This window comes from Cavia porcellus, unplaced genomic scaffold (genome assembly GCF_034190915.1).
Source record: "Cavia porcellus strain 051 isolate PalLab524CR breed Dunkin Hartley unplaced genomic scaffold, mCavPor4.1 scaffold_18, whole genome shotgun sequence".
NCBI classification, from domain to species: Eukaryota; Metazoa; Chordata; class Mammalia; order Rodentia; family Caviidae; genus Cavia; species Cavia porcellus.
In genome coordinates, this window is record NW_026947501.1 from 37,851,468 (window position 1) to 37,868,466 (window position 16,999).

A 16,999-nucleotide genomic window follows, 5' to 3' on the forward strand; every position below is an offset into this window, starting at 1 on the left:
GCACAGGGGCGCTTCCCTGTGCCCATTTCACACAAGGGACGGGAGGTCCCCATTCACTAGGCTGGGGAGTCCTTAGAAGTTGGGCGCGGTGTCCCGGCAGGAGGCGCCCCACTACCCGGTTGCGGTCGGGTCGCAGTCCCCAGCCGCTTTCGATTTGCCCGGGCCCCAGCCCCGCCCGCGCGGCCCCGCCCCAAGCCCCGTTTGCTTCCTCCGGGCGGGGCGGGGCCCTGGGCGCGCAGCGGCCGCGGAGTCCAAGCGCGGCGGCGAGGGCAGCGCGATGGTGAGGACCGGGTCGGGGTGCGCGGGCGGGGCGGGGCGGGGCGGGGGCCGGAGTCCGCAGCCGGGCCGGGGCGACCTCCCGGGTGGATGGGCATGGTGACAGCGGCCGGGAGCCGGACCCGGGCCAACCGTCTGCCCGGGGAGTCGGACCGGCGGTGTGCACCCCGTCGGGGATGCGTGGAGTCGCCAGCCGCCGGCTTTGGAGCCAGACTCCGGGCTGGGATCCCGGCTTCGTGACCCGGGGCGAGTCACTTAACCTCCCTGAGCCTCCTTTTCCGCACCTCAAAGTGGGGTCAGGAATACCCACCTGATGCAGCGCTTGCGAGGTTAAGGGGATCCCAGGGGGTGACCTCTGGCCGCTGGGAAGTGGCGGGACCTGGTGACCTCCTAACCTTTTCCGAGTTGGGCCGAGAGCCGGCTTGGCCTGAGAGCTGCAACCTGAGCAGAGGCTGTGGCAGGCACCACTCCTGCCTCCTTCGATGTTGGAGGGTGACAGAAACTTGTTGACTAAAAGTTCTACCAAAGTTACCAGACTGTGTGTGGTAGAGGCCTGGCTCTGACCCCTGCCTAGTGGCATATTCCTGAGTTGAGTCACCTGGACTCCTGCTGCAGACTCTGGGCTCTGTCCTTGCCTGTCATCTCCATGACAAAAGTGTTAAGGACAGCTGGTGCCACCTCCCCTCTTGGCCAGGCTCCTGGGAAGAAGGGCCATGCAGCAGCGCCCCTGGGGTTCTGGGGTTCTGCCCCGGTGAAGCTGGTCGAGGTGTGATGGAGGTGGTCTGGCCAGGGGATCATGATGTTGGTCGCCCCCTTCTTCAGGGAACACGAGGCAGGAAGAGGAAGTGGGGCAGGAAGGTAGCATTGAGCTCTGCAGCTGTGCCAGGAAACTGAGGCGTCTCAGAGCCCAGAGCCCACTTATGCACAAGCAGGACAACAGATGAGGCCGGGTGAGCGGTGCGTTTTCAGGGCCCTTAGCTTTTGGGAAGAAGCAGGGGCTGAGGGAAGGATGATTTACTGGGGAACCTTGGCCTCCCAAAATACATCTGAGAGCCTGGCAAGGTGACTCATGCCTGTAATCCCAGTGTTTGGGAGGCTGAGGCAGGAAGATCACTATGAGTTCAAGGCCAATGTGGGCTACATAAAGAGTTCAAAGCCAGATCGAATTATGTATCAAGACCCTGTCTCAAAAAGGGGGGGGAACAAAAGGGCATATTGAAACAAATAACGGATGGAATGGGCACAACAATCAGCCGCCTCCTTCAGCAGCCTCCGAGTTCCATCTTCTGTCTTCTTTTGTTCTTCCTCTTTTCTCTGTCCCCCACTCTTTCCTTCTCATTTCCTTTCTCTGCCTGCTCTTTCCATGGCCTTCTTTTCTTTTCCTCTGTGATTCGTTCAATCCATGCAGATGTCTTAGACAGCTTCTGTGTCAGATTGGTGACCAGCGTCAGGGTTTGGAACAGGCAGTGATGGGAAGGGCAGACATGAGCAATTACATGATGTGGTTTATCTTCTAGGTGGTCCTCCCTGCAAAGAGTTCTTGCTTGGAGCCACAGCCTTCCCTTAGATGCACACCAGTAAAGTTGGCAGCATCAAAATAACTGGGGAAGCTGGGTGTGTGGTGCCACCTATAATCCCAGCACTCAGGAAGCTGAGGCAGGAGGGTTACAAGTTCAAGCCCAGACTGAGCAGCAACAATTCAGTGAGAGCTTGTCTCAAACGAAAAAAAGTCCAAAAGGGTTAGGTATGTAGCCAGTGGGAAGGCCCTGAGCCCAATCCTAGCACAAAAAGTAATAACAATAATGTAATCCCTGGACTCTTGGTTCAACTCCTAGTTTTCCTGATGTGCTAATGTAGATGCTATAACATCTCCAGGCTAGGGTTTCCTGTCAGGCCGGGATAATAACATCGTGAGGATGAAATGGTAAAGTGGCTGAGTGGCCTGCAGCTCAGTGCTGAGGTCAGGATTGGGCCCATTAAAAGATGCCTATTACTGCTGAAGAGGAAAGCCTCAGTAGCCTGCACTGCTGGATAAGGCTAAGCTAGATGCTGATTCTCAAAGAGTGTGGGAAGTTCCGTATGTAGATCAGAAACAGTTAAGTTTGCAAGTGTGCAGCAGGGAAGCCCTTGCTTGACTGTGCATTTTGTGCAGCTAAGAGGTTTTAGTGACAAGTATTGTGCAGTTTGGGGATCTGACTGCTTCTTCCTTCAAGAAAATCCCAAAACAGTAAGGTGGTGCATGTCTGTAATCTCATTATGGTGGAGGCTGAGGCAGGAGGATTTCTGAGTTCAAGGCCAGCCTGAACTGCAGACAGCGACCTTGTCTCAAAAAAACAAAGAGCTAAGGTAATTTGGATTCCATCTATAATGACAGCTCTAAATTATTGAGCATTTAGTATGTACCAGGCATTGTGCTAAGCTTTTGTTTATATCACATAATCCTCAGCCACTGTGAAGTTTATGAGGTAGGTGTTGTTATTGTGGCCACTTTACAGATGAGGAAGTGGAGAGTCAAAAAGTCACATCCTCGTCTTAGTCACTCAGCTGGTGAATGGCAGAGACAAGAATGGGACAGAAGGATGCAAGGCAGGGCCCTGAGAGCTTCCCCAGCTGGGAGGGGACACCGATACCTGCGATATCTGCGCAGCCCATCTGTCACAGTGGGAACTAGGCTTCTTGGCTGGATAATTTATTGGGGTACTAGGCAGGTATTGGATTTTAAACAGGATAGAGGGGAGACAGACCCCTTACCAGGAGTTAGGAAAGGGTTTTTTTTTTGGTTTTCACTCGTACGTTGCCCTGGTTGACCTTGAACTCCTTGGCTCAGGAGATCTTCCTGTCTCCGGGTATGGTATCCAATGCCCGTGATCCTAGCACTCTCAAGGCCGAGGCCACAAGTTTGAGGCCAGCCCAGGCTACAGAGTGAGTTCAAAGTCAGCCTGAGCTATGGAGTGAGATCCTGTCTCAAAAAACGAAAAGAAAAAAAGAAAGAGACAGATCCTCCTGCTTCGGTCTCCCAAGTACCCAGGACAACAGGGGTTCATTAATGCTTCTTCCCACCTTCTTGCTACAAGCAGATTTTACATTTTTTGTTCTTATTTTTGTTTTGGGATGTTGGGGATTGAATCTAGGGCCATATAAATTAAGCAAGTACTCTACCACCAACAGGGACCTTTCTTGCAATACTAGAGGTTAAACCCAAAATCTTCCTGGTGAACTAATTCTCCAGCCCTGTTTTTGTTTTGAGACAGGATCTCACGTCACTAAATAACCCAGGCTGGGCTCGAACATGCCATATTCCTATCTCAGCCTCCCAGAGTGCTGGGATTACTGACATGCACCATCATGTCTGGCTCAGCAGGGAGATTTTATTTTAATTTGCTTTTTTAATTTTTATTTTTTGAGACAGCATCTCACTGCGTAGTTCAGGCTGGTCTGAAACTCAGTGATCCTCCTGCCTCAGTGTCCCGAGTGCTGGGATTACAGGTGTATACCATCATGTCTGGCTGTTTATTTGTTTATTTACAGCCCAATCTCATTATGTTGCACAGGCTGGCCTCAAAATCATGATCCTCCTGTCTCAGCCTCCTCCTGAGGAGCTGGGATAACAGGTGTGTGGCTCCACACCAGGCCTGACTACTGTTGGCATCACTCCGTCCTAGCTCTTCTCCTCTCCCAGACTTTTGGGCTGTTTCTGTCCCCACCCTCCCCTTCCACCCTTCATCCCTGCTGGGTCCTTACTTGTAGGAGTGTGTCCCTATCTGTGCCAGGATGCCCCAGCTCCACACTATTCTTCAAGGGGTCACCCTGCTCTTCCAGTGGCAACATTCTCTTTTTTTTTTTTTTTTAACTTGGAGTAGCAGGTGTGATGGTACACATCTGTAATTGCAGCATTCAGGAGGCTGAGGCAGGAGGATCACTGTGAGTTTGAGGCCAGCTTGGGCTACATAGTGAGATCAGGGCCAGCCTGATCTTCATAGTGAGACTTTGTCTCAAAAAATCAAACAAGCAAAAAAGTGTTTTTCTTGCCATGATCTCGAAATAGGTCAGGCTGGACTGGAACTGACTCCCTGTAGAGCCCAGATTCACAGCGATCCTCCTGCCTCAGCTGCCCACCAATTGTCACCCCCCTCACTGCCACACTCTCTGCAGGCAGCTGTGGCATTTACTTTCTGTATTGCCCACAGTAACTGCCCTTTCTGTGTTACCTAAAAACAGACTTAATTCATTCAGAAAGTATTTCTGTCATGTCACCACCTGCCAAGCACTGCCGAGCTGCAGCACCCAGGGCAGAGTGGCCCTTGCCCTCTGTTTTCTGCTGCCCCACATTCCTTTGACCCTTATCTCCACGGTGCCCTCAGAGACCTGTGTGTGTAGTTCATGTCTCCTTTTACCTCGGCTCCTGGGAGACCCAGGAGAGCTGAGGCCCGTGTGGCTCTGTTCCCAGGTGCACATGTGTTCTCTAGGCCTAGTCCAGCTTGGCCCCAGATGGACCTGGCTTCGCAGACTGCTCCAGATTGCAGCAGGAGACATAGCCAGCCCTCTGGAGAATGTGACCCAATGTCACCCCTGTGTGAGAATAAGATAACAACAGCTGTAGGGCTCAGAACAGAAAAAAATAACATCCGGCATTCCACCAATCTCTAGCAGTGATTTTCATTTTTAAATCTTTGCCCATTCCCAAGTTGTTGGCTTGGGCTGCTGGAACGAAGGGATATTCAAAAGGTCAAATAGAATGGCGTGCTTGGGATCCTAGCATTTGAGAGGCTGAGGTAGAAGATTGTTGTGAGTTCAAGACCAGCCTGGACTACACAGAGAGACCTGGTATGACTCCCAAGGAGGGCCAAATAACAGAGCCTTGTTGGAGGACGTGGTAGTGATGCCGGTCAGGGACAGGTAGGAATTATGCAGCTTCTCTGCCTCTTCATTCCCCGCCCCCAGCCTGTGGTTTGCCTCTCCAAGCGGGTTGTTTTTCTAGCTCATGAGTAAATATTGACCTGTGTGGGTTTCAGATGGCTGCCCCTCGAAACTCCTGTGGGGCTCTGAGCACACAGGGGGAAGTTCTCTTGAGAACAAGTGTTACTTTTGGACTGGCTATAAAGTGACTGAGCCACTCACTGAGTCCTTGCATCGGTCAGCACTGTGCTGGCCTCCCAGACTCTGGATGGGGGCACGGGGAAAAGGAGCCTGGGGTGCAGCTGGGGAGCTAGGGGTCACAGCCTGGGAATGCTGAGGGCTGCACGGGAGCCCGCTGGGAGGACTCTGGAGGAGCATTCTTGCTTGAGTGGGAAGCAATCCTCGGTGACCACGCCATCGGATCCTTTCCAACGCTGTAGTTCTTGGTTTTCAGTGGAATTCAGTCAAGTGCCAGAATGTCAGCTGCAGACAATGGGCCATGGGGCTGGCAGGAAAGGGAGCTCGGCCCATATGCTCTGTGAGGAAGAGATAGAGCACGGATGGGCTGCGGAGGACGAGGGGGGCAGCTGTGGTGTGCTGATTCTCAGTATTCATCTCCCTGCCCTGGCCCTGGCCTGGCCCTGTCCTGCCCTGGGTCTGTCCATCACATGCATCCAGAACTCAGTGGTTTTTCTCTCTTTTGGGGGTTTTTTGTTTTGTTTTGTTTTTTTGGTACTGGAGATTGAACCCAAGGCCTTTGTACTGAGCTACATCCCTAACCCTTTTTTATGTTTATTTTTATCTTGACCCGTATGTAGTGTTTTTTTTGTTTGTTTGTTTTTTGGTGCCAGAAATCGAACTCAGGAACTTGCACTTGCCAGGCAGGCATTTAGTGCTGCTAAGCTATATCCTTGGCCCTGAGACCCTGTCTTAAATCAAAAAATAAATTTTAAAAGGGCTGGCAGTGTAGCTCAGTGTGAAGACCTGGGGTTCAACCCCCAGCCAGTACTGGGAATGTGAGGGTGGGGATGGTGGAGATTGAGACAAGTTCTCACTAGGTTACTAGGTTGCCCACGTAAGTCTCAAACTTGAAATCTTCCTGCTTCAGCCTCCCAGAGTGCTGAGATTACATTGTGTGCCACCATACACCTCCCACGCCTGGCGTCTGTCTCACACACAAACCAGACTTTCCCACTCCCCTATGCTTTCCCCTTCCCCAGCTTGGACTCTGCCATTTTCCCAGTGCCCTGAAAGGAATCAAGTGTTGCTTAGCTGAAGCTGCTGCCCGGCCTGAGAAGCACAAGGGTGGGTCTCACTTCTCGAGTTGAGGCCAAGGGAAGACCTGCCCAGCAGGAGGCTGGAACCCAGCTGCTCCTAGAGCAGGAGTGGCTATGGGCACTGATGTGGGCAGCTGGCTGGGCCAGGAGGCAGAACTGGCCTGACTGGTCAGGGGCCAAGGAGGGGGATCTGAACTTGAAGAGACTGTGGTATGGACTGATCCCAGAGTGCCTCACAAACCCTGTGGAGTGGCTCTGCCTGGCTGGGTTCCAGGTGCACCCCGAGGTAGGGGCCATCCTGGAGTTGGGGAGCCGGTGTAGGCTTTGTGAGAGGGTGGGGTCCTGGGAAGCTCAGAGGATGCTGAGATACCGGAAACCAGAGCTGACTTACTCCCCACCCTGATGGGCAGAGGAGCAGCCAGGGAAACCCAAGGGGCACCCCAGCCACCCAGAACACCAGTCCTTTACCCTGCACGCAGCAGTGTGTCCTCACTGGAAGGATGCTATCACTGTACGCCACAGCTGGGCACAGTGTGGCGACAGGAGCTGGAGGTCTGGTGAGGGCCAGGTCGGGGCCCCTGCATCCCTGACCTTGGGCTTGGTGCCCAGGCAGGGAAGGAGTTGGAGCGATGCCAGCAGCAGGCGAACGAGGTGACGGAAATCATGCTCAACAACTTTGACAAGGTCCTGGAGCGTGACGGGAAGCTGTCGGAGCTGGAGCAGCGTTCAGATCAACTCCTGGACATGGTGTGAGGCCGGGAAGCAGGGAGGAGGGGGGAGAGGCTTGGGAAATCCCCCAAGGAAGCGCTTGGGCCATGCTCAGGATCTTCTGGCTCTTGACAGGGAGGACGACTGTTTGAGGACCAGTCTGGGGCCTCTGGGTTTTCTGAAGCACCTGAGTGTAGCTATGTATGTAACAGAGAGGCCTCACAGAGCAAGAAGCCCTTGTTTTTTTTACCTGGGCATGATGGCATAGACCTGTAATCTCAACATTTCAGGAGGCTGAGGCTGGGGGATTGCAAGTTTTAGCCCAATCTGGGCAATTTAATGAGACTTTGTCTCAAAATAAGTAAAAGGGCTGAGGATGTAGCCCAGTTTAAAAAAAAAAAAAAAAAAAGGCGTTGATACAGATCTGTGGACCTTCCTAAGGGTTGGAGACCAGCAAGGCTAACTGGAAGTCAAGGGCTATGTGTCTCAGCCCAGGAGTCAGACTTGAGTGTCCCAGGACAGCTTGTGTGAACAGAGAGGGCAGGATGGGGAGGATGCAGGAGATGAGGACCAGCTGGGATGCAGCTGGAAGCAGCTGGCCCTGATGCCCTGTGGGGACTGCTAACTCCCACCCTGTGTCTGGGGGCATCCACAGAGCTCTGCCTTCAGCAAGACAACCAAGAACCTGGCCCAGAAGAAGCGCTGGGAGAACAAGCGTTGCCAGATCTACCTGGGGCTGGCAGTGGCCGGCAGTCTCCTTGTCCTCCTGATTGTGCTGCTGGTCGTCTTTCTCCCACAGAACAGCTGAGAACAGTGGGGCTCCAAACATACCCTCAAGGCCTGGGGACTGATGCAGCTTGGCCCAGCGGGGAGAGGCCTGGTTGTCACGATGGCCAGTTCTGATCTCCAGAGAACCCTGGCATTTGCTCTGGAAGGGGCCACCCCAGTGAGCACTGAAGAGCAGCCACAGTGTGTGCCTGTGCATCTCCTTCATGCCACAGATTGGCCCTCAAGGGCAGCCTGCTGACTGGCCACACTTGGCCAGCCCCCCCTCGAGCTCAGTAAAAGCTGCTGTTTGGTTAAAACCTCATGGCTGTGTGTCTCAGGTTGGTTACTCCCCACTAGGTGGCCCCTCCTGTCCTCTTCCCTACTTGAGTCAACCCAACACAGACAAATCTTCCTGGAGAAACAATAGTCCCCAGAACAGCCCCTCAAACCTGCTTCCCTGAAAATGAAATTTATTATTTTTGATGCCCTGGGGCAAAGAGGAAAACTCTGGAAATGTTTCTATGAAGCTCTTACTTTCAGGTGGGTTTCTCCCACTCCAGCTTCTCAGCGTGTGCTGTCGCCAAGTTCCTCCTTAAGCCTCACACGAGACTGCAAATGCAGCAAGTGGAGTGAAAACAAGGAGACATCTATGCTGTTACCATGCAGGATCACAAAAGTTTGGTCCTGTAGGAAAGAACTCAGACTTCTCAATGTTCTGGGCTAGAAGGCCAGGCAGCCACTGCCTTCAGGGCTACAGACAAGGTCATAAAAGAAGCAAAGAAAGCAGCAGGCCCCTGTGAGTAGAGTGGCCTCTGTCTTGGCTTTTTTTTTCCTTTTTATCGGTACCGGGGATCGAACTCATGACTGCCTGCTTGCAAGGCAGGTGCTTATGCCTCTAAGCTAAATCCCCAGCCCCTTGGTTATTTAACAGCAGCTCAAATGCATGTGTGAGTGAGTGGCAAGGGAAATTCAGGGTCAAGTGTGTGCAATCAGCAGGGCCTTGCTAGGAAGAGAGTGAGCTAGGACAGAAACAAGAACAAGCCCTGAGAGTTCTGTGGCCTTTTACTCTGCACAGCCGGTGTCTTTCCTTTTTTTTTTTTTTTTGATGCCCAGACTCAAACTCAGGACTTCATGCTTGCCAGGCAGGTGCCATGCCACTGAGCTAAATCCCTGCCCCCCCACTGTTTCTCGCTATGTAGTGTAGCCTGGATTGAACTCACTGTGTAGCCCAGGCTGGCCACGAACTCACTGCAATCCTTGTGCCTCAGCCTCTTGAGTGCTGGGATTACACAGGTGTGCACCACCCTGCCCAGTGAGCCTGTTACTTTCATTAGGTTTATTATCAGCTGCTGGTCCTGGGAAAGACTGAGGAAGGCTTAGTCCTGCAGTTAAGTGGGCAAGCCACTTGTGAGACTCAAGTTTTATATACTTCATAAGGATGCAGTTGCTAGCACACTGCTAAGACTCTGGGTTCCAGGTGGGAGGCTAGGAGGTAAGGATGCTTAATTCCCACGTCTGCTGTGAGGATTACTGACACCGTGTATAAATTACCCATCAAAGTAAATCACGGCACAGTGATTTTCAACTTTGCCTCACATTACCGAACACCTCTAAAGTTTTTACAGACCCTGCAGGGGCATGAAATTCATGCCTGTAATCTCAGCCCTTGGCAGGCAGAGGCCGGAAGACTGCCACAAGGCTAGCCTGGGTTAGGGTTAGCCACAAACAAACAAACAAACAAGCCTGGGGATTTAATTCGTTGTGAAGGCCCTGGGCTCAATCCTCAGTGGCAACAAAACAAAACTAGTTTTCTAGAAGCTGGCGCTGAGGTTGAACGATGGGCTAAAGGTCACACAGTCCCAAGAGCTGGTGAAGCCTCAAACTGTCTCTGGGTTAGGGATGTTTGCTACACTCTTTATTTTATGCCTGACAGAAGAAACAGGCAGGAATTCCCCTCCCCAAGGGCAGAGGTGGAGTCTCTTTTTTTTTATTTTTTATTTTTATTTTTTTTGTCTTTTTCGTTTTTATCGGTACTAGGGATCGAACTCACGACTGCCTGCTTACAAGGCAGGCGCTTATGCCGCTGAGCTAAATCCCCAGCCCGAGGTGGAGTCTCTTGTAAACTCCAGACCCAATTGCAGGGCAGGAGTGCAACGGGGACAAAGTGCTAGGCGAGATCTCCGCAGAGTGGCCGGAAATAACCCAACTCCAGGCTCCTAGAACGCTCAGCAAGGGCCAGCGCCACCCAGTGTTTGACAGGTCTCCAGCGACTGAGGGCGCTGGGGTTACACTGAGGTCCTTTGCCCAGGCACTGGCTTCTCAGGGCACAACTGAGCGACCTAGCCAGAAATTCCCGGGAATTTACTCTTTCTCCTACCCCATTGGCCTTCAGTTTTTGATCACTTGACTTGTGTGACCAATATGAGGCTGCGAAATCAGTACTTCCGCTTTCGTGCCCCTGGCAACTCATTATGCTCGCCCTCGAATACTCTTATTGGGCCTTGTCGACTAACGTGCCAGCTTATTGGCCAGCGCTGGCAGGCTGCGATCTAGGATCCGAGGGCTGTGTCAGGCAGCCCGGCAGCCATGGCGTCTTATTTCGATGAACACGACTGTGAGCTGTCGGACCATGAACACGAGACAGGATTCAATATGCTGCTGCAGCTCGCAAGGTGGGTGCCGGGGACCTGGGGCTGGGGTCTAGACTGCTGTCTAGGTCTGAGGTCTCGGGCTGGCTGTAGAAGGCGGATTATCTGGGGTAGCAGCCGATGTGGGGAGGGTGGATGAATGAGCTGGAGTGTTTAGCAGGGTGTTGATAGCGCGAGTCTTCCTCGGCAGGGCCAGGCAAGGGACTGTGGGAAGGACTGAACTGGTGGGCGTGGAGGAGGAGGGCAATAGCTCTGGGAAGCACGTTGAAGGTGGGGCGTGGTGGTTGGGTAGGGTCTCTGCTTGTGTGTACAGCAAGCAGGGAAGTCCACTGGCGATTGGAGATCGACTTATCAGGTCATTCCTGCTCAGCCTGAGTCACTTCCTTAACCTGTTGCATTATGTGTAAAATGAAAATAGTCTGCGAGCTGGGTTGTTTGGTAAGCGCTGTGAACCATTTCACCCTGTACTCTTTTATCTAGTGAGCTGTTACCCAAGTACTAAGGATAGTGATGATTAGTAGTAGCTGGGCAGGGTGTTTATCCATTAAAGCATATATGTGGCAAAGAGAAAGTACTGTTTTCTTTGGTTCTGACCTGGCATCCTCTTTCCCAGATCACTGTCCAATATGATGGATTTTCAAGACCTGGGATTGGTAGTAGATTGGGATCACCAACTGCCTCCCCCTGCTGCCAAAGCTGTGGTTGAAAACCTCCCCAGGACAGTTATCAGCAGCTCTCAGGCTGGTGAGAACACTAATCCTTTCTGTTATTTGAGGCAAGACTGCCAGACTCACCTTTTCTGCCAAATCAGAGTAGTTTTTCCAGGCCAGGTTGGGGTGAGAATATGGCTCAGGAGTGGGAGCTGGGGAGGGGTGAGTAGGGCTGCTCAAGCTCTCCTGACTGGCACTCCCTCTTCAAGATCTCAAGTGCCCAGTGTGTCTTTTGGAATTTGAGGAGGAGGAGACCGTCATTGAGATGCCTTGCCATCACCTGTTCCACTCCAACTGCATCCTGCCCTGGCTTAGCAAGGTACTACTCCCCTTCTTCCAGCCTTCCTCCCTCCCTGGAGCCTACTTCTCAGGCTTCTCTTGGGTTACAGGCTTCCAGGGATCAAAGGAAGGTGGGAGTAGAGGTGGGAATTGGGAGCAGGGAAGGGGATTAGCTTTGGTTAGACCCATGGAGAACACTGCCCTACTTTTCAGACCAATTCCTGTCCCCTGTGCCGCCACGAACTGCCTACTGATGATGACGCTTATGAGGAACACAGACGCGATAAGGTAGGGGCCAATGCACTGTGCTCAGAGGCCAGGTCAGTAACCTTGGGAGGCCTCTGAACCCTTGGTTTTGTTCACCTTCCCAGTGATTACGGTGAGGCAAGCACCTTGGCACTGTGGATGCTTAGGGGATGAAGACCCTGTGACCTAGTCCTGTGACAGCCATCCCACTCCCTCCCCCATGAGTCTTAAAACTGGCCCTGCCCAGTGTTCTCTCCTTTAGGCTCGAAAGCAGCAGCAGCAGCACCGACTGGAGAACCTCCATGGGGCCATGTACATGTGAGATGGCAAGAGCTGAGTGCTCATCCTCACATCTCTCTTGCACTTTGAATCCTTATTAAAGGTTTCTTTACCCACCTGCAGCTGCAATGCTCACGGGCTAGAGCAGGGGCCCTGCGTCCTCCACCAGGTCCCTGCCACTATTGGAGGTCAACTGCAGAAGGCACCAGGCTGCACTGCTCCCTGCTGGCCTGTTGAACTCAATGCCAGGGCACCCAGGCAAAGAACTCAGGCCACTGGACCAACCAGGGCTTGAAGCTGCGTTTGCAATTGGGAGGCAAACTATGTCAGGACCTAGTACTCTGTGGCTGTTGAAAGCTGATAAAACTTGTACCACTACCCCCACATCCCCAGTTTCTAGTTAACCTTGGAACTGTTAGTTAACCTTGGACTCCTGGGGGGGGGGGTGGTTCCTTTAGCTCTACATAGAAAACTACTTTTAACATTTTAAAGCTGTTGTCTGTACCACCCGCCCACCACTTCCTGTCCCACTAAAGAATCAAAGTTCAACCCAGATTTGAGTTGGGGAAAAGTGCAAAACTATCAGGCCAGGTCAGTTCTTTAGACTACTTTAGGTCAAATGCAGAAATGGTTTCAAGCTGTTTTGAATATTTGGATAGCACTTGGCAACCTTTTTTTTTTTTTTTTTTTTTTTTTTTGAGACAGTCACTGTAGTTCAGGTTGGCCTCAAATGCATAGTGATCTTCCTGCCTGAGTACTGGGATTAAATTCCAAGCCAACCCTGTTCTTAAAGAACACTGGGGCAGGGATATAGCTATGTGGCACAAATACCTGCCTAGCAACTCAAGGTCCTGAGTTCAATTCCTGATACAAAAAAAAAAAAAAAAAGAAAGAAAGAAAACCACTGGACATTCTTGCTTTGGAAAACCACCTTGGATCAGGCCTTCCCTGTCTCTTGAGAACTGACTACAAACATGCAAATTAGAGTTCTTTTAATAGATATAAAAAAGTACTAAAATACCCACGTGGTCCTGCAGTGTTATTTGGCCTAAAGGAAGTGAGGGGCAGAGTGAAGAATCCCAGTGTAGCGCAGCAGGCCCAGAAGTGGGCCTTTCCTGTAGGCTAAGGCGTGCTCCTCCCACTCCCAGACTCCAATCCCTCTTGCTGTTCCCAGCCCCCAATTCCTGCAGCAGGAAACCCCAGTGGCCTGGCTCTGGCACTGGAGTCGAAGGCACCTGAAGGGCTGGCTGGGCAAATGAGGAAGGTGAACTTTTAACACAAAACAATACTGTGGTGTGGGGAGCATGACGTGCAGCTGAGGCAGCCTGCTGGGCCTGCTCCTCTGTGGCACAGGTGGACATGGGCTAGCCATTTCTCCAGGAGCTTGAGGAAGCCCAGATCCCAACAGAACACTTTCTGAAAATTGTTTTTGGTACAAAATAAATGCAAAGGAGAAGTGGGGTGCTGTGGAGGCCGGGCCAGCCACCCTCCTGACCTCAGATCATAGCTATACTCTCGGGGGCACAGTTGAGGTGGGTGGAGGTGCTGCTGCTCCCCGAGGACTTGCAGGCCCGGCCAGGGGCTGGCTGCAGTGCAGCTACCAGTGTGTCTGAGGAGACTGCCCCGAACTCGTAGCTGAAGGTGCCATAGAAAATGAGGATGTCGATGACAAACACCCACTCGCACAGAGCTGCCCCGTGTTGTAGCTCTGAACTCTCATGGACGAAGAAGACACCGCCTGCAACAGGGCTAAGGAAATGTTCAGTAGAATGCACAGGAACTGGGCAACCCCTTTCTGCAGGTCCAGACATCTAACTAGGCTCAGGCCTCCCCAGGGAGCAAAGTCCACAGGGCCAGTGCTGGCTAGAAGACAGGCCCCATCCCACTGGGGTCTTACAAGGTCTGAGCTCCTATACGATATGTTCCCGGCAGTCTTGGAAGGATACTGAGGACCAGGGTGACAAAGGCGATGACAGCCAGCACACTTCGCAGGTAGGCCACAGCCAGATCCACGGGGGTGGTGGCCCCATGGTAGGAAAGCACACAGTGCAGGCAGACAAAGAGCAGCCCCGCAGGGAAGGCCACACCAGCTCCAACATAGTGCAGCGACTTGGCATGGTCCACCTGGCCCAGACGGATGAGCTAATCCATGAGGCGGCCCCACTCGGCACCCCTGTATCCCTCCTGTTCCCTCTACCTTCTCCTTCCTTTCCCTCCCAGTCCTCCCCCAAGCTCTGGCCTTGGGGTACTGCTCATGCAGGCAGCTCAGCCCTACTAGGGGGAACACAAGGAAGGTGGGGGCACCTGAAAGTTGCCAACCACTACAAGGCCGGCGGCGTTGGTGCAGCCCATGATGAGCGCTGTGGTGTTAACCCAGGAGTGCCGGCTCTGCTCCAGGAGCTGCCCATACCGCAGGACGCAGATCAGGGCCACTGGGGGAGGAGAGCATGGCTGGGGCTGGCCCAGCACCTCCCACCAGCCCCACCTGCCCGCCAGCTTCCCAGGACTTCTGGCTGCTGCCCTTTCTCAGAGACACAAGGGGCCAGACAGCTGGTGGTAAACTAGGTCCTCAGGCTCCAGTTAGTGGCGGCTGTGTGGGAGCCAGCCTTTGAAAGGCTTTCAAGGGACATGAAAGAAGTCGCCCCTCTTAGCACTAGGTGGCGGGAGGGGGTGAGGGGGGTTTTGTGGAACAAGGGCTCCTGAGCATTTCTGGGAAGAGGGTGGAGGGGGCTGGTTAGGCAGGGCTGAGGGGAGGACTCACCCATGAAAGCACCCATGTTGCCAATGAGGCTGAAGAGGCAGCTCTCTGGGGGATATGTGCCACACTTGCTGAGGGGACAGGGCAGGACAGAGTGAGATGCATGTGCACCCGTGAGCCCCTATTTTTTATTTTTATTTTTTTAAAAGAGGTTAAGACAAAAGAGGGCTGTGCCCATTCCACTGATGAGAAGGGCCAGTGTCTGTCCTCCCCCCCAGCTTGTGTGAGAGAGATAATGGGTGTCCCTATGGTTTGCCTTGAACCAGAACCTGGGCTTGCCAATCAGTGCTACAGCTTGGTCTCCGCTTACTAACTATGCCATCTGGAGGAGGAACCCTGAGCTTCCTTTTCTCACCTATACAAAGTCCTCAGGGCTTAGTAATGGGCAGTATTGGTTATTATGTAGCTCTTCTCTGTAATGATGATTCCTGGACCTGAGGTACTCCTTTGGTTCTCTAGAAGTCTGAAGCCCTGGATCTCTCTGACCTGCCCAGTTTCCAGGACCTACCTGATGAGAGGGACATCATCCAGGGTGCAGCAGGTCTTGGGGCCCCCTTGCTGAGCAGGGTCAGGAGAGCAGGACTCGTTGTAGGACCTGGCAGGCAGGATACCAAGCACACTCTGGGAAGGCCTTGCCCCAGGCCTTTGGCCTGTGATTTCAGACCTCAGAGGTCCCGCTCCCCAACCTCCCTGACCTCCCTGACCTCCCCAGTGAGGACACAAGAGCCTACTCCCCAGGCCCTGCCTAAAACTGAAGCCAGATGGGTGAAGGGATGGTGGGTAGCGGGTAGATGTGCAGGAAGCCATGCCTGGGGATTAATGTCAGAGAACAGCAGTGCGGTCCAGAGTCTCTGTCTGGGTCACGGCTGCTGAGCAACCAAGAGGGGACAGAGGCAGATTTAGAGGGAGGCTGAATGCAGGGTGCTCCATACCAGTTCTCCACAGGGCACACGTGGTGGTTCATCACGGCCATGGCATACCTGCAGGAACACAATGGTCACCCTGCCCGTGTCCCCCCCAGCAATGCCACCCCCCACAGATCCCTCTGCCTGGATTTCTGATCCTTTTCAGAAGGATTTCTGTCCTTGCTAAAAACCCAGGGAGGGGTGTGTCTCAATGCTTCTCCTGAGCACCTGTGGCAGGGCCCCCCCACCAGAGTACCCCTGGAAGTTGCCCTGGTTCAAAATAGGTCTACCAGTGCCATCGTGCTGGGCAGAAATGGTGCCAGCTTGTCTCAAGGGGCCATTCCGGAGCCTACGACAGGACAAGGGACTTTGTGTGTGCCCTCGGGCTCCTGTGTCTTCCCCCTGTACTCACACAGTCCATATGCCAGTGATGGAGAATGCTGACAGGCTGACAGGAAGGAGGATCCAGGCGGTCATGAGGGAGGGGAGCCAGGGTGGTGGTGATGTGGGGGGAGGACCAGAGGTAGGTGGGGAAGAGGGGGCAGGCCCAGCTACCTGGAGATAATTCGGCCACAACCATCAGCTGCCCTGGCCTAGGGGGAAAGATCAAAGTCCGGGGTTTGACCCGCGAAAGGAAGAGGGGGCAGGGAAGATGGTCAGCCAACACCTCATCCAGAGCTCCCATTGCGTCTGTGAGGTCCAAACTTTCGGCTGAACCCATACCAGAACGTAGACAACCCTTTGGCATCCCTTGGGGCCCTACACGGTCCACCCAAATGCCATTGGCAGGCTGTGGTGCCGGCGGGGCCGTAACATCTGGAATGGGAGTCACCCGCCCTCTGCACAGGCAGGGGGAGGCTGCAGCCAGGACAATCAATGGGGACCACGCAGAGGAAAGCCTAGGAGAGCTGGCAGGGCAGGGAGAGCGGTGGCGCGTGGGCAACCACCTGACCACGGCGCCGGGCCAAGGGGCGGGCTCACGCGGGAAGCTCGGTCCGACCCCACTCGCGTGGGGTCGTGATTCCGACTTGGGCAGGAGCTCGAGGCCGGCAACCCTCCCGCCACCTCTCCGACTTGGGGACCCCAGCCTCCCCCGGCGATGGCTGGAGAATCCTGCAAAGGAAGGAACCCATACGCACCTCCCGGGAGCGCCCCACCGCAGCCGCCGCCGCGCCCTGCTCGGCCCCCTCGTGGCGCCGTCTTCGGCTGCGGCCCTCGCAGCAGCCCTGAAAGGTTTAAAGGGCCGAGC

General features: G+C 53.7%; 3 protein-coding genes across 5 annotated transcripts; 2 read left to right on the forward strand and 1 right to left on the reverse strand.

The window, feature by feature from the left end:
• Nucleotides 1-153: 153 nt before the first annotated feature.
• On the forward strand, nt 154-8,247 carry Vamp5 (vesicle associated membrane protein 5). 2 transcript variants are annotated; one of them, XM_003468897.5, is made up of 3 exons: nt 154-280; nt 7,059-7,196; nt 7,813-8,247. In XM_003468897.5, exons 1-3 carry the CDS (start codon nt 278-280, stop codon nt 7,963-7,965), a joined length of 294 nt encoding a protein of 97 aa, XP_003468945.2. In that variant the 5' UTR covers nt 154-277; the 3' UTR covers nt 7,966-8,247. The 2 variants fall into 2 exon arrangements, with proteins under 2 accessions (XP_003468945.2, XP_013006974.1); XM_013151520.2 differs by lacking the exon at nt 154-280 and adding an exon at nt 6,491-6,735.
• A 2,181-nt stretch (nt 8,248-10,428) lies between these two features.
• On the forward strand, nt 10,429-12,203 carry Rnf181 (ring finger protein 181). 2 transcript variants are annotated; one of them, XM_003468896.5, is made up of 5 exons: nt 10,429-10,597; nt 11,187-11,317; nt 11,493-11,602; nt 11,776-11,850; nt 11,934-12,203. In XM_003468896.5, the coding sequence occupies exons 1-5, from the start codon at nt 10,512-10,514 to the stop codon at nt 11,934-11,936; spliced, it is 405 nt and encodes a 134-aa protein (XP_003468944.2). In that variant the 5' UTR covers nt 10,429-10,511; the 3' UTR covers nt 11,937-12,203. The 2 variants fall into 2 exon arrangements, with proteins under 2 accessions (XP_003468944.2, XP_005003368.1); XM_005003311.4 differs by having other exon boundaries at nt 12,071-12,203.
• An 859-nt stretch (nt 12,204-13,062) lies between these two features.
• On the reverse strand, nt 13,063-16,999 carry Tmem150a (transmembrane protein 150A). Its single transcript, XM_003468953.5, has 8 exons — nt 16,890-16,999; nt 16,163-16,343; nt 15,778-15,825; nt 15,354-15,440; nt 14,849-14,916; nt 14,392-14,519; nt 14,034-14,211; nt 13,063-13,825 (listed from the first exon to the last, which is right to left on the reverse strand). The coding sequence occupies exons 2-8, from the start codon at nt 16,225-16,227 to the stop codon at nt 13,584-13,586; spliced, it is 816 nt and encodes a 271-aa protein (XP_003469001.1). The 5' UTR covers nt 16,228-16,343; nt 16,890-16,999; the 3' UTR covers nt 13,063-13,583.

Excerpts from the sequence above, each read along its gene's own strand:
- Vamp5 (XM_013151520.2), top strand. The coding sequence starts at position 6,574 with ATGTGGGCAGCTGGCTGGGCCAGGAGGCAGAACTGGCCTGACTGGTCA. Across the intron at positions 6,736-7,058 it reads GGTTCCAGGTGCACCCCGAG|GCAGGGAAGGAGTTGGAGCG; the intron begins GTAGGGGCCATC and ends CTTGGTGCCCAG. Across the intron at positions 7,197-7,812 it reads CAGATCAACTCCTGGACATG|AGCTCTGCCTTCAGCAAGAC; the intron begins GTGTGAGGCCGG and ends GGGCATCCACAG.
- Rnf181 (XM_005003311.4), top strand. The coding sequence starts at position 10,512 with ATGGCGTCTTATTTCGATGAACACGACTGTGAGCTGTCGGACCATGAA. Across the intron at positions 10,598-11,186 it reads ATGCTGCTGCAGCTCGCAAG|ATCACTGTCCAATATGATGG; the intron begins GTGGGTGCCGGG and ends CCTCTTTCCCAG. Across the intron at positions 11,851-12,070 it reads AGGAACACAGACGCGATAAG|GCTCGAAAGCAGCAGCAGCA; the intron begins GTAGGGGCCAAT and ends TCTCTCCTTTAG.
- Tmem150a (XM_003468953.5), bottom strand. The coding sequence starts at position 16,227 with ATGACCGCCTGGATCCTCCTTCCTGTCAGCCTGTCAGCATTCTCCATC. Across the intron at positions 14,520-14,848 it reads CAACATGGGTGCTTTCATGG|TGGCCCTGATCTGCGTCCTG; the intron begins GTGAGTCCTCCC and ends CTCCTCCCCCAG. Across the intron at positions 14,212-14,391 it reads TAGTGGTTGGCAACTTTCAG|GTGGACCATGCCAAGTCGCT; the intron begins GTGCCCCCACCT and ends CGTCTGGGCCAG.